This window comes from Schistocerca piceifrons, chromosome 1, assembly GCF_021461385.2.
Source record: "Schistocerca piceifrons isolate TAMUIC-IGC-003096 chromosome 1, iqSchPice1.1, whole genome shotgun sequence".
Taxonomy (NCBI): Eukaryota; Metazoa; Arthropoda; class Insecta; order Orthoptera; family Acrididae; genus Schistocerca; species Schistocerca piceifrons.
The window spans coordinates 636,886,882-636,902,431 of record NC_060138.1 but is presented as its reverse complement, the minus strand read 5'-3'; the positions used below and the strand labels follow the sequence as shown (position 1 = coordinate 636,902,431).

The 15,550-nt window shown below is 42.6% G+C and overlaps 1 protein-coding gene across 2 annotated transcripts in view; it reads left to right on the top strand.

The window, feature by feature from the left end:
* Positions 1 to 15,550, top strand: part of LOC124805012 (uncharacterized protein C05D11.1-like) — a 134,558-nt gene that overhangs the window by 28,577 nt on the left and 90,431 nt on the right. For both annotated transcript variants that reach the window (XM_047265418.1, XM_047265426.1), the window contains one exon: positions 10,383 to 10,592. In XM_047265418.1, the coding sequence (XP_047121374.1) occupies positions 10,383 to 10,592 (210 nt within the window). The remainder of the gene's footprint in view (positions 1 to 10,382; positions 10,593 to 15,550) is intronic.

Genomic DNA, 15,550 nt, shown 5'->3' with positions numbered 1-15,550 from the left:
ACCGATCTACCCTGTTACGGCTCTACCAGGCGTTAATTCAGTCTCGTCTGGATTATGGGAGCCTGGCTTATGGCTCAGCATCCCCATCTGCGCTGCGGGTACTGGACCCAATCCTACACAGCGGAATACACCTTGCCACTAGTGCTTTCCGGACCAGCCCAGTGGACAGCATACTTGCGGAGGCAGGTGTTCCTCCATTGCGGTTCAGGTGCCAAAATTTACTGGCCACTTATGCTGCCCATGTTTTTAGCTTGCCCGGGCATCAAAACTATAGTCTCCTGTTCCCGCGATCGGTCGTCCATCTGCCAGAACGTCGGCCCCGGTCAGGTTGTATGATCGCGGTCCGTGTCAAAGAGCTTCTCTCTGGGCTTAGGGTTTTCACTGTTCCACCTCATTTTTGGGCCACTTTGCATACACCCCCATGGTGTGTTCCTCGCCCTTGCCTTCGGCTCGACTTGGCACAGGGCCCGAAGGACTGTCCCTCCAGAGGCCTTCTGCCGCCGCTTTTATTCCATCCTGGCCACGTATCAGGGCTCTGACGTTGTTTACACTGACGGTTCGATGGTTGCTGGTCGTATCGGTTATGCGCTAACTCTAGGGGACCATTCCGGACAACGTTCCTTGCCGGCTGGCTGCAGCGTTTACACTGCTGAGCTGGTCACCATCTTTCGAGCCCTAGAGTATATCCGCTCCTGCTTAGGTGAGTCCTTCATGATCTGTAGCGATTCCCTGAGCGGTTTATGAGCTCTCGACCAGTATTTCCCTCATTCTCGTCTGGTGATGGCTATCCAGGAGTCCCTGCATACTCTTGCCCATTGCGGCCGCTCTGTGGTCTTTGTGTGGACTCCCGGTCATGTCGGTATCCCGGGCAATGAACATGTTGACCGCCTGGCGCAAGAGGCCACCAGGCAACCATCTCTGGATGTTGGCCTCCCAGAGATTGATTTGCGAGCGGTCCTCCGCCGAAAAGTTTTTGCGCTTTGGGACGCTGAATGGCGCGATCGGATCACGCCCAATAAACTCCGTGCCATTAAGGAGACGACGACTGTGTGGCGGTCATCCATGTGAGCCAACCGCAGGGACTCAGTCGTCCTTTGTCGGCTCCGCATTGGCCACTCCCGGCTGACACACAGTTACTTACTGCGTCGGGAGGACCCTCCTCTGTGTCGCTGCGGGGCGGCTTTGACAGTGGCCCACATTTTGTTGGCCTGCCCCCTTTTAGCTGTGGTCAGGCGGACATTTGCGATGCCTGATACGCTCCCTGCCCATTTAACTGATGACCCTACTATGGCTGGCTTAGTTTTACGTTTTATTCGGGCAGGGGTTTTTTATCATTTAATATGAGTGTTTGTTTTATTTTATTGTTTTGTGTTGATTCTGGCCTTTGGCCTACAGTTTTAAACTGAGTTTTTAATGTGTTCTCGGTGGTTGGCTTTTCCTTTTTTATTCTATGGTCGGCCAACCACTGCCACACTCTGTGTGATTTTAATTTGTTATGCCTGTTCTTTGTCTGATTTTTTCTTGTCCTGTGTTGTCTGTTGTCTCTATTATCCGATTTTTTACTCTGTGTGGTAGTTTTTAAGTTTTGGAACAAGGGACCGATGACCGTTGCAGTCTGGTCCCTTTAATCCCCCAAACCAACCAACCCCCAACCCCCTACCATCCAGGATGTCAGTCCTCATTTCTCAGCTGAAGAAGCGTAAGTCTTCTAGGAACGAATCCCTTGGGTCACTCCCTTTCCAGGTTCCTACCAGTGGCAAAGCTGACACCCGCCAGTGGCTGAAGCAACCACAGGTAGCTGGTTGTAGGGTCAGGTCCTCCTCAGTCCCTGAGACTGAATCAGTGAAGCCCTCCCAGCCGGACAAACCTAAGGAGCAGCGAGAGAAACCTAAAAAGAAAAAGACCCTCAGGAACCAATGCACTGTGGTGGCACCCACACTCACACCACCTCTACCTACAAGCTCTGTGTCTGAGGATGAGGTGGAGATTCTGGCATCCGCTGAGGACTTAGATCTTGCTGGGCCCTCAGACACAATGGATGTTGATCGCACAGGTACTCATCTGGTGGCAGCAGGTGACCTGAGGCATAGACTGCCTCATTGAGTGTTTCATGCCTTCCTAGTCTCACGATCAAGCAATCCTCCAGTGTAATTGCGGCAGTTTTTCCCACCGCCTGCTTGAGGTATGGCAAATGTTAAGCTTTACACCTGCTTTCTGCATTACACTCCAGGAAACCTGGTTCCCGGCAATGCGGACCCCTGCCCTCCACAGCTATAAGGGATATTACACGAACCGTAGCAACTACAATATTGTGTCAGGTATGGTATGCATCTGTCCTGAACTCAGTATGTAGTGAACCTGTGCCCCTGCAAACCCCTCTTGAAGCTGTGGCTGTCAGGATAAGGACAACACAGGAAATAGCTGTCTGCAGTGTATATCTTCTCCAAATGGTGCAGTACCCCTGAACGTATTGGCTACACTGGTTGATCAACTCCCTAAACCTTTCTTACTTTTAGGAGATTTTAATGCCCTTGTGGGATGGTGCCATGCTTACTGGTCGAGGAAGGGAGGTTGAAAATTTACTGTCACAACTCGACTTCTGCCTCTTAAATACGGCTGCCCGGACACATTTCAATGTGGCACATGGCACATATTTGGCCTTCGATATCTCTGTTTCCTGTCGTGGCCTTCTCCCATCTATCCACTGGAGAGCACATGACGACCAGTGTAGTAGTGACCACTTCCCCATCTTCCTGTCACTCCCCTGGCATCATGCCCACGGACGCCTACCCAGATGGGCTTTAAACGAGGCAGACTGGGAAGCCTTCACCTCTGCTGTCACTGCTGAATTTCCCCCACATGGTGCTATCGATGTTGTTGTTGAGCAGGTCACTACAACAATCGTTTCTGCTGCGGAAAACGCGATCCCTCTTTCTTTACGGTGCTCTCGGCGAAAGACAGTTCCTTGGTGGTCCCTGGAAGTCACAAGGGCAATTAAAGAGCGTCGGCGAGCTCTACAGCGAAATAAGTGGCACCCTTCCCTAGAGCACCTAAGGCCTTTAAGCAGTTCCGTGCCCGCGCTCGCCAGCTTGTAAAGCGATGGAAACAGGACTGTTGGGAGGGATATGTGTCGACCATAGGGTGCCGTATATCACCTTCCGAAGTCTGGATGAAGATCTGATGTCTTTTTGGGTACCAGACCCCAACAGGTGTCCCTGGCATTAACATCAATGGCATGTTACCTGCCAGCACAAATGCAACTGCCGAGCATTATGCTCGAGCCTATGCGATGGAGTCTAGTTTACGGTTCGGCGGTGCCCTCAGCATTGCGTTTGCTCGACACAGTGCACCACTGTGGCGTTTGCCTAGTGACAGGAGCTTTTAGAATTAGTCCGGTGACCAGTCTCCTGGTGAAGGCCGGAGTCCTTCTATTGAAGGTTAGGCGTGCACAGCTGCTCGCCAGTTATGTTGCACACGTTTGTAGTTCTGCGCATCCAAATTACTGTCTCCTTTCCCCAGTCAAGGCTGTTCATCTCCCGCATCGGTGGCCCAGGTCAGGGCAAATGATTGTGGTTCCCGTCCGGTCCCTTCTGTCTGAGCTGGAGTCCTTCCCGTTACCACCTCTCCTTCAGGACCATTCACATACACCTCCATGGTGTAGACCTAGGTCGCAGATTCTTCTGGACCTTTCGCATGGCCCTAAGTACTCCGTTAACCCTGCGGCTCTCCACTATCACTTCTTCTCGATTCTCGATATGTACCAGGGCCATAAAGTGGTTTACACTGACGGCTCGATGGCTCATGGTCACGTAGGCTTTGCGTATGTTCATTGATGACATATTGAACAGCACTCCTTGCCAGATGACTGCAGTGTTTTGACTGCAGAGCTGGCGGCCATATCTAGTGTTCTTGAGCACGTCCGCTCATGCTGTGGCGAGTCATTTCTCCTGTGTACTGACTCCTTGAGCAGCCTACGAGCTATCAATCAGTGCTACCCTTGCCATCCTTGAGTATTGTCTATTCAAGAGTCCATCGATGTCCTGGAACGGTCCTGTTGTTCAGTGGTGCATCGGAATCCCAGGCAACGAACTTGCTGACAGGCTGGCCAAACAGGCTACATTGAAACCGCTTCGGGAGATGGGCATCTCAGAAACTTACCTGCGTTCGGTCTTACGCCGCAAGGTTTTTCAGCTTTGGGAGACGGGATGGCATAACAGTATGCACAAAAAACTGCGTGTCATTAAGGAGAATATGAATGTGTGGAAGTCTTCCATGCGATCCTTTCACAGGGAATAAGTTGTCCTCTGCCGGCTCCTCATTGGCCAAACGTGTCTTATGCATGGTTATCTCCTCAGTCACGAGGACCCACCTCGGTGTCGCTGTGGCTCAAAAATGTTGGTCGTCCACTCCTTGATGGACTCTACCCACTTTTAGCTGCTCTGCAGCAGACTTTCAACTTTCCCAGCACCCTACCTTTGGTGTTGGGCAGCAATGCCTCAACAGCAGCTTTAATTTTACGTTTTATTCGTGAGGATGGGTTTTATCATTCGCTCTAAGTTTTAGCGTATGTCCTTTCTCCCTCTGTGTCCTCCACCCTAATGCTTTTAGGGTGGAGGTTTTAATGTGTTGCAGAGTGGCTGGCTTCTCGCTTTTATTCTCATGGTCAGCTACCCATGGTGATTTGCTCTCTTGTTTTGATTTCTTCTGCATGTTTCTTGCTTCTCTCTGTGGTTTTCTTGACCGATTTTGTCCATTTTAGTGTTTGTTGCCCTTCTGTCATTCTTGTGGTTTACTCCTTTCTTCCAGCTGTGTTTTGTATGTCTCGATTATTTTACTCCGACCATTGTGGAATAATTTTAATCGGAACGAGGGACCGATGACCTAGCAGTTTGGTCCCTCCCTCCCTCCCTCCCTCCCTCCCTCTCTCTCTCTTTTAAACCAACCAACCATCCATGTATTGAGCATGGGAAGAATGATTGTTTAAATGCCTCTGTGTGTGCTGTAATTAAGCTGAGCTTGTCCTCGATAACGCAACTGCAGAGATGTGTGGGTGTTGTTGTATATTTCTAGAGCCATCATTTAAAGCTGTTTCCTAAAACTTCATCAGTAGATTTTTTTGAGATAGTTTACATCTATCTTCAATAGCCTGACACTCCAGTTCCTTCAGTATCTGTCACACTCACCCATAGATCAAAGAAACCTCTGACCATTTGTGCTGCCCTTGTCCGTATATGTTCTGTCCCCCCCTTTTAGTCCTATTTGTTACAGGTCCCACACACTACAGCAATAATGTAGGATGGGTGACTGGAGTGATTTGTAAGCAATCTCCATTGTAGTCTGTGCTTCCCCACTATTCTATCAATAAACCGAACTCTACCACCTGCTTTACCCACAACTGAACCTATGTGCTCATTTCATTTCATATCCCTGCCTAGTGTTACACACAGGTACTTGTATAAGTTAACCAATTCCAACTGCGATTCATTGATATTATAGTCATATGATACTATGCTTTTCTGTTTTGTGAAGTGTACAGTTTTACTTTTGTGATCACTTAAAGCAAGTTGTGTTTTTCATATCACTTTGAAATCTTATCAAGATCTGACTGAACATTTATACAGCTTCTTTCAGACAGTAGTTAAATATAGATAACTGCATCATTTACAAATAGTCTGAGATTACCACTAATGTTGTCCGCAAGGTCGTTAATGTATGACATGAACAGCAGGGGTCCCATCACATTTTCCTGGGCCACACCCAAAGTTACTTATATATCTGTTGGTGATTCCCTGTCCAAGAAAATTTCCTGCATTGTCCCTAGCAAAAAGTCCTCAATCGAGTCACAAATTTTACTTGATACCCCGTATGATTATACTTTTGATAATAAGCGTAGGTGTGGTACTGAGTTAAATGATTTTCAAAAATTAAGAAATGCTACATCTACTTGAGGCTTTAGGGCAATACACAGTAACTTTATTCTTAATTGGGAGTTTTAAGAGATGAGATAGACTACGGTGACACTTGTTATCTGAGTTGTATTCTTTTCCTTTGAGCTACTTGCCAGGTTTTTTCTGTAGCACAGAAAAATGAGTTGTGTGAAATTTGGGCTCTATAGAAAAGGGAAAGTGACACCCATTAACCCCTATAATTTGAATAAAATTAAAAATGTAATTTTCTCTACAAAAATATTGTACAGATTTTGCTGAGTAACCAACAGATACTTTTAAGTTATTAATTTTCTGTATTAACTTTGATAATAATGTGTATAGCACTATTTTATAAAGTGTTTGTGAGGTAAATTTTATGAGAAAAGCACAATTTCTTTAAAAAACCCTTATTCTTTGGTAATGTCTCTTTTTTGTAGGCCTGGAAACTAATGGCTGTATTTTATTTAGATGAAAACTAAAGCACGTACTTCTTCAATCCTCAATTTTTGTAAACACTTTGTAATCAATTCTCAGCCAGTTTAATTACTTTTTTCTGTTTAATAACTAGGTATAGCGTGGTGGAAAAATCTCAATTTTCAAGCCACTGTGAGAGATCTGGCTTAAAGAACTAGTCATTCAGTTCAAATCCATTAAACTGTTTTCATGCTTTTTTAGAGACAGTTAGTTAACTTTCTTTATTGATAATTTCTGGGATTTGATACAGTCTTGCTTTAACCCTTTTAGTACCTTTGATTGATGATTTTTCCTCACAATTGCATTGATTTTCATTTTCAGTTACGAAAATGCATTATGAGGAAGATAAATGCTAAGGCAACAGATGCAGATGACAGATAACAATTATTTTTTAAATTAAGCCCTACAACAAAAACCATAGTTGACAAGCTGAAATTATGAAACAACATGAAATCCAAATACAACACTGTAGAAAGGGCACAGAACCAAACTTCATATACACTCATGACAAGGAAAACACGGATATCACAAATTCCATTTGTATTTTGTGAGAACTCACATTGAGCTCAGAACATAACAGATAAATAACTTCAACCTTGCACCATGCATGGTACCCTCTGTAGTGTTATGAGATGGTGTTGATCCAAAAGAGATAAATTAATTTCCAAAAAGAAGTATTGTTGAAATATGCTATCAAAAAAGTAATTTTCTGACTTGCAAAGTTGTTTCTTAAAGATAGTTGATTGTCAAAATGTTTTTGTTGAGCAGAACATGTCTACCCGGGACAACCGGGAAATCCGGGAAAAACCTGGGAATTTTTTCATTCGACAGAAAGCTGAGAATAACCCGGAAATTTTTCGGAATTCCGGGAATTTTTCATTGTTTTAGCTTTCAGTTAAATTTTTGTAGTTTTGACTGGTAAGAATTGATTCTCTAGCAAAGAATGTTACTGTATCCTGCTACTGGAGAATGATACGGCAGCAATAAAATATAAACGAGACAAAAAAAACTTTAGTGGCAAAGAAAATGTGCCACTTACAACAATAAAACACTGTGCATGCACAAGCATCTGCAAACAGCAAAAATATGTCAAAGGCCTTAGGGCGAAGACTATCTAATACTTCATAACAATAAACTGCTTTCTATGAGCGTGATGTCACAACCGTTTACATTAGGTTCATTTGAGCAGTTGCCAGCGGGCTCATGCGCATGCGCAGTTGACTTGCGTATGAGCAATACCTTCTTCTGCTTCCCGCTACTTGAAGTGTGGCTGTTAGCTGTATAAGCAGTAGCAGCAAGCAGCCAGGTGCTAATGAGTAAAATTTTTCTCGCGCGCCATAGGTGCCAGATTCGCGCACCTGCGGTGTTGTCTGAGTTATAGTGGGGAAGGGGTTAGTATCCGTCTGACTCCTGTTTGCGTTAAGTGACTCCGCTGTTTCCTCTTTGTTTACAGCTCCCACATCAAATGAAAACAAAACGGATTACTGCGGCCGGGAGCTATCAAGTGAATTATTATACATTCACATAATTACAGAGGGCAAAATTATATTATTAGGTTCAGTTTTCTGATTTTAATTCCTAAATATTAGCAGTCAAGCATTAAGCGCCTTGCAGAACAATGAAATTATTTTTGTCAGTTTGCTAAAGAAATTTGGCTTTATTAATCTTTCCACTGAGGCAATCAATTTATTTGAAACAGTGTTTTGTTCCAACTGTTCGCTGAATTTCAAGTGCACGTTTTCATCTTCTGCCATGTATGGCATTATGCCATAATAAAGAATCAAATATGAGATAATACACTACTGGTACCCCAAAAAAATTTACATCCCCAAAACTACACTGAAAAGCTTAATATCAGACGGGACCTACTTCAGTGTGATTCTGGAAAAAACCAATGTGTACTTCAAGCTGAATTATGCATCTCAGTATGGTTTACGAAATCCCGATGTTCTTGGAGTATCCTCTGATGTCCTGTTTCTTTTATGACGTAATGTAAGCTTTCTTAGTGCTTTATACGTACGGCCATGAGGGCTTTCTAAACCACTGTAGCTGTGCACGTACAATAATGCCTGTTTTCTGGCGCTCTCTGGCATCTACTAAATCGAACTGTTCGAAAAGCGTTACTTTCCAAGTAAATTTCTTTTTACGCAAGATAAATATGTTATGTGTGAGTAAGTGGGATGAATTTCTTAAATTACATTTAAAACTGAACACTTTGAGGACCTGCCACTTACAAGAATTTCGAGCCCAGAAGACCAGACATTTGTGTCATTATTTTAAATTTATTGGCACATTTGTGTGATGTATCTTAAAGTACAACACACGGAAAAAAGATCAATATTACATGTGAAAGCTTAGCTTCTCTTGTAGCTTATTAATCTTAGAGACCAGTAGTGTATGTGAAAGCTAAGCGTTTTTGTAGCTATACTATATATATTTATGTAAACCATTAACTTTTCCTCTTTGTGTGTTCGCACTACATAACAGTGATCTGGCTATTGGCCGACTATAACACGTGTCCAATGCTCTGAATATCTGCTGTCATCAGCTGGCGAGATAATGTGACAAGAGATATGACTGGCTTGCAAAAGGACATCGCAATCCCAATCGCTCCAGAAACTAACGTGCTGTGTTTGGTGGCATTCGAATTTATACTTCCGTAATACAAAAATATGCAGCGTATATGTTGCTGCACATCAAAGATCTTTCCAAAACTTCTCTCTTTTTTTTTTAATCAAAAGTCTTTCCAAAACTTCTCTCCTCTGTTTTTTTTCCCCTTCTTCTGGGGGTTCTAAGCCAGTGTATAAAATGTAAACCATTCAAAGGATTGATACGTTTTACAGTTCGAAAGGAAAAATCTATGGAAAACCTACTGTCACCTAGCACGGAAAAAGTGTATTTTCTCCCTGGAAAAAGTATATTTTTTAATTGGGATATCTGGGAATAATCCAGGAATTGTTTTTCCATGTCCACGTATACACCCTAACCACTTCTAGGTCATAAGCAGTGGAAATAGTAACCACTGATAGTTTGCGTGAACCACTGAGCAGAGAAAGGTATAAAAACCATATACAAAATTAATAGTTTAGCTTTCAGACAATGTCCTTTTGATGCCGAGCTAATAAGTACAGGTGCATTGTCCTGTGCTGTGACCTGACTGATACTGTATGAGTCCCAGAAATCAGAGAAAAGCTAAGGCACATGTTCCAAATTTTAAGTTCTGTGACTGTCTACCACTTAATGCGTCAATTATATGATGAGTGGTTATCTTAAATGGGTGTTCCAACCAGAATGTTATGAAGGCTGATTTCTATGTTGTAATTTTTTTTTTTTCACTGATAAGAAGGACCTACTTTTTATTTTTCATGTGAATCTTTCAATAACCAAGCAATTTAACATCATGTTGTTGGAGAATTGCAGAGTAGGCACTAATGTTTCTAGTAGTATGGAAGCGTTGACATGTTATAGGGACCCCGAATTATAATCTGTTAAGAAGATGCTTAGATTTGATGTCTGCTGCTTTTCCATACCTGACATGTATTTGAAGTTTTCTAGGAGCATTCTTAACATTTTGCTATTTTATCATACCAGTGAATAAGAAAAATCACATGGAAATGGCTTCCAAACTATCTTTACAGTCTTGTTTGAAGTTCAGAGTGGTATTTTATTCCGTTGTTGAAGTACTTAAGTAGTTGTCCATAGGCATAGGACAGAAAATTTAAAATTTTGGTAACTAAAAACAAAATTGAAAAAAGTTGAAGCACAATCTCTGGGTCCTTGGCTTGCAAATACCCACATAATGTTAGGAATAATGCTCACAGTAATGTCAGCCTACATTTTTACAGTAAGTTGAAGTGTGAAGTGTTGTTAGAGGTCAGTAAATGTAGAATATACAGTAGTTGCTTGATATGCAATAGCTTAATTAATATAATTATAAATAAAGCACGTGAATTGGTGAATAACATTTCCTTTGTTTTTCAGGACTCCGGATTCATAACTGAAGTTCACCACATCACAGAAGAAGGGGAAGATGCGGGGGTGGTTTATTGTGAAATGCAAGGCCGTGAAAACATGGGCGAATCAAGATCTCATTTGGCAATGGTACGAGGTGTCTACCCTGGTGTCTGTGGCTATAAATCAGAAACTGGAGGCATTATGAAGAACTTGAGGGAAAGCACTGATAACACAAAGGTAAATAGAAGCAATGTTAATTTTGTGCACATATGCAATATGTGACGAAACTTTGTTTTGTGTAACAAAACTAAATATGGAGTGAAATGCAGTGTAATGTATTTCACAGAAAACGTGATTTAGCGCTCAGGTACTGTCTATATTTCTACTCAATTATTTAAAAAAAATAATGTAATTTGATTTAATAAATACATATGATGAATGGCAAACAGTCACATATTGCTAATCATTGTATGCAGCAAAAACATCCTCCTAACAGCAGAGAGACTTAACTGGCTTTTGAACAACTGCTCTTATTTGTGAATAATGGCCTATGTGCACATTTCACACATACAACACTCACATGCACTACACATCAATCAACTACAGCAGAGTGGCTGCCATTCCTAATTTTTTATACACTATCATAATTTTTCTCACATAGTTAAGGCATTACCGACATTCTATAAATTATTATGTTCAGTTTTAATATTTTACAGGAAGGTTAGAGTAATTTCCTCCTTGGATAGTTGATCATCTCAGAATTCTTTTTTCAAAATTGGTCTGTGCTTGGTAGAAAGTTGTAATCAATCTGATCTGGAAGGGGCTTAACTGTTGAGGAGTGGTGTAAGAAGCAAATATGATCTGCCAGAACTCCGTTTTGGTACACAAATGGGAGGAGGGTGTGGTCTGCTGGTTGCTGAGGAACATGCAAAACCAATTTAGCAAGAAAACTTCTCTAATAATCTAGAAGTCTTGAAGGGGGAACACTATCAACATTGTATGCCCATCCTTTTGACGGGAGGTCTTTGGGAATGACAGCCATTTACTATTGTGAGAAAATGAAACACCTACAGCCATATTTATGATTTTATTTATTTTGTAGGTATGAGTTTCGGTGCTTCAGTGCGCCATCTTCAGGCTGTAATTGATGCTGAAGGGTTTACACAATCCCTTTATGTACCGCATCAGTGGCCAGCATAACTGGTTACACAGACTATCTGAAAACTTTGGCATCAGCACTCCAACTGTCAACCAGCAGATATTGGTATTAATGCAGGCAAGCTGGTGTGAGTCTTGCAGCAGAGTAATGTGGCAACTGTCGTGGACAGCGCGCATCAGGCATTTTATTGCAGAACCACTGAGCCAGATGTTTACCTGTTGGCAGCTATAGGCTGGGCCTGTCAGTTTTTATGCTGGTATCAGCTACCTTGTATGTGGCCTTCGCTTTGTGCCATGTTCTGTTTCTCTGTGCTTAATTGTTCAGTAGCTTGTGTTGGTCAAGTTTTTGTTTTGCCCGTCTCACCGTAGAGACACTTGCATAGAGTGTTTTGTTCCCTCTCCAAGAGTTCAGATCCCTGGCTTGTTGTTGAACCTGTTGGCTGGAAGAGTTGTATTTGAGCCGACAGCGATGGTTTTGTGGCTTTGTGTATTATACGAGGGTGGTGAAGTGGACATTCTTATGTATGTAATACTTTCCCTATTTTCATAGTGTTAAATTGTAGTCATCATGGGCACATATTTTATGTGATACTAGCAAGAACAATTGTGCCTCCAGAAGCAACAGCAGCTGAAGCACAACCAGTATCAAGTGCAGCTGCAGGAGATGCTCAAACAGAATGGATCTGCTTGCACACTGTGCTGATGGTGGACTAGATGTTTGCAGAGAAGCTTGCTGTTTGCTGGTTTTTATGAGTCATCAATGGAAAAGTGGGGAAGTTCCTTGTGCTGGTTCTTGCTGCATTGCCAAGTAATGTGTATCATAAATCCTGCTGATGAGGCTGCCTTGTTATTGTCCAACAGTGTGGGGTAGTACAAAATTGTGCAAAACTCGAAGTCTTCCTCTGAGCCCAGGAAACTTAACTTTCAGGTGTTCTGTCAGCTGCTGATGCATTATGTTTTACATGTAACCCATATAGTGGTGGTACAGTCGTAATTTAACCAGCACCACAAGTGCTCCAGGCAGATGTATGCAGCCTCAGTCAGCAACATGTGAAAGATCATTTTTTGCAAATGACTTGTAGTGTCTTCATTGTCGTACTTCATATGCAGACTTGCTAATTATGGATATGATCGTCCATTTAGCACCTGACGTCGAGGTCCAAGCTAGGGCATTGGCCTTGTCTGACCCTGCTTTAGCCAAAGTTGTCCAAATTACTGAATCACAAGAACTTATGGCAGTGGCAAGGGATGTACTTTATGAAAGTTGGCAGGTGGCGATGTTAGATATGTGTACTAAATAACTAAAAGTGGTCTGAAGGGTTGGCCAAGCAGTCTTACTTTCTGCTGAGCCGATGTGCGCTTCTGTTGTTGGTGGATTGTGTGCCACCTGCCTTCATCTGCAATGAGGTCGGCAGATATTGGTAAGTTGAAGAGCCGTGGTTCCAATTTCTTAGCCAATCGGTGTCAGTCTCCTTCTGTCTCTGTTTCTGCATAGTGGACAAGTTAGCAGTCCTGCCACAACTGCTATGTGGTGGATGTTAGACAGGATTGCCCATACATAGGTACCATGTGTGGTGTATACCGAAAAGTAGACAATTTGCCATCAGTTTGTGACAGTCGAGCCATAGGATGGTCATCCAAAGCCCCAGTGTTTTCCCTGGTTTCGGAGGCTGTGTGTTACGCTATTTTATTCTGCTAAGGTTGATTGAGGATGGGTGATAGGTAGATATGGGAGAAACAGTCAGCCTAATAAACTTAGACACACTCATGCTCTTGGGTTGGCAATGGCCACTACACCATGCTGTCTCTTACACTAAACAGTGTATGCCTTTGAAGGGGCAATTCTTGTTCTCTGCAAATTATAAGACTGTGCAATGACAACTTACATTATTAGCGGTTAATTTATCACTGGTGAAAAATATTTTTGTGTTAGACACTTTCTCTGGTTTTTGGCTTCCAGGTTGTTGACAGAGTACATTTAGTGTCTTAACTGGAACCATTTAAAGATTTGGAGTCTTTATTGGGATCTTATGACCAGATGTTTGAGAATACTGTGGGAAAGACAGAAAATTTCGAACCACACATCTTTCTTAAGCCATCAGCAAATGCGTAATTATGTTGCCCCTGCCCCATTCCCATCGCCATGTGTGACAGTCAAGATCGAGTTTCGAGTAACAGTGTTGGCAGGATCTGTGCGTCATTTTCCTACTTTGTCAACTCAGTTGGTAAATCTTTTGGTGGAGATTCAGAAGCTGAATGGTGCCGTGCACCTTTGTACTGATGTTAAACAGATGGTCAGTGGGCAGTATGTTACAAACTTGTATCCAATTCTGCAGCCGGAGGAACTGTTGGTGAAGTTGTCGGGGAGCCATTATTTTTCATACTTATGTGACACATACCTGCAGTTGTCTTTAGACGCCACTCCTCGGGATTTCTTGGTGCTCAACACTCCATTTGGGTTTTACCAGTTTAATTACGTGGAATTTCGTGTGCAGCAGGAACTTATGAATGATATTTGTGGCAGTTTATTCAACTATCTTGATGACGTCTGGGTCACAGGCTCCAAGCAAGTACAGCATTACAAAATCAGCAAGCAGTTTTCCGGCTTCTGGATAATGGTCTTTGTTGCAAATCGGAAAAATGTTTTTCACCCAAGGGTACATTTTTTGTGTCATGTGCTTAGCGAAGGTGGCCTCGTACCTACTATAATGGATCTGGGAGATGTTATTTGTTACCGGATTTGTCGATACCAAATTGTAAATGTTTTCTTATATTTTTGTCAGATTATTTTTTTTGTTGTAATTTGCCTTATTTTATGCTAATTTACTTATATTTTTGAGAGTGAAAGCATATTGATTACTATTAGTAAAGAGACTGGTTACAAGTGGAAGCTTGTGTGTTGTGTGAAATGAAATGTCTTTGACGCTGGAGTCGTCTTTGACTGTAGTCAGTCGGCAGTGAACTCTTGGTGTGTGTTGACGGTAAAACAATGTGCAGGTCACCGTTATAAATATTTGTTAGTGAACAGAAAAAATGAATTATGTTACTATTTTTTTATATAAACTTTAAGAAGAAACCACATTCGAAGAAATGGTATTTGAAGCACCAAAAATGAGGCAAACGCATTGAACCAGGTCATTTCTGCAGCCGACGAAACTGCATTGTGGAATCATACTTCCACTAGACAACTGAAGCCAAGACAAATATCGCCTTGTAAACATTTCACGGAAAAGATACTGTCACAAAATATGCCAAATTTAAGTAAATAAAAAAATAGTGAGCATATGTCACTACGAACAGGCAAGTCAGAGCCGTCGTCAACCTACTGGCACCCAAGCACCTGGAGGAGCTCCAATCCTTTGCGGGTAAGATTTCTTATTATACTAAGTTCGACCCCCAGGCCACACACATCTGCCATCCACTCCCTGTTTTGCTTCTTTACATTGGATAAGCTGTTAATCCAGGCCTCCGAAATGTCCCAGTATGGCATAGGTGCAGTTCTATCGCATCAGGACCCATATGGCACTGAGCATCCCATTGCTAAAGCATTGAATACACTTACAGTGGTCAGTGTAATTATTCATGGGTGGAAAAGGAGGCAATGGCTATCAGTTTTGGTATTAAAAAGTTTCACGATTTCTTGTATGGAGCGAAGTTCCCACTCATCACTAGCTGCATGCTGCTGGTCTCCGTATTCATCGTTCCAAGCTTCTGGATAGGACTGCCTACTGCTTGCAGAGATGAGCACTCTTTCTCAGTAATTATAGCTATGACATTAGTTGTTAACCATCTAGCTTGCTGATACAGTTGCATTATCACAGTTGCAAGCAGTACCAGATCCGTAGTGTGATCAACAGGAAGCTCTCATTTTTGTATTGGGCAGTACCTCATAGCAGACAATGCTCACTTCCTACGTGGCCCCCTCAGCTTGTGCCAGGGTGGGTCCTCTGCTTGCCATGGAGGAACAAAGCTGGAGTGTGATTTCCCTCCAACATAACGTGCTCGCATACTTCCAGCTGCTGCAGTCAGTGCATTGG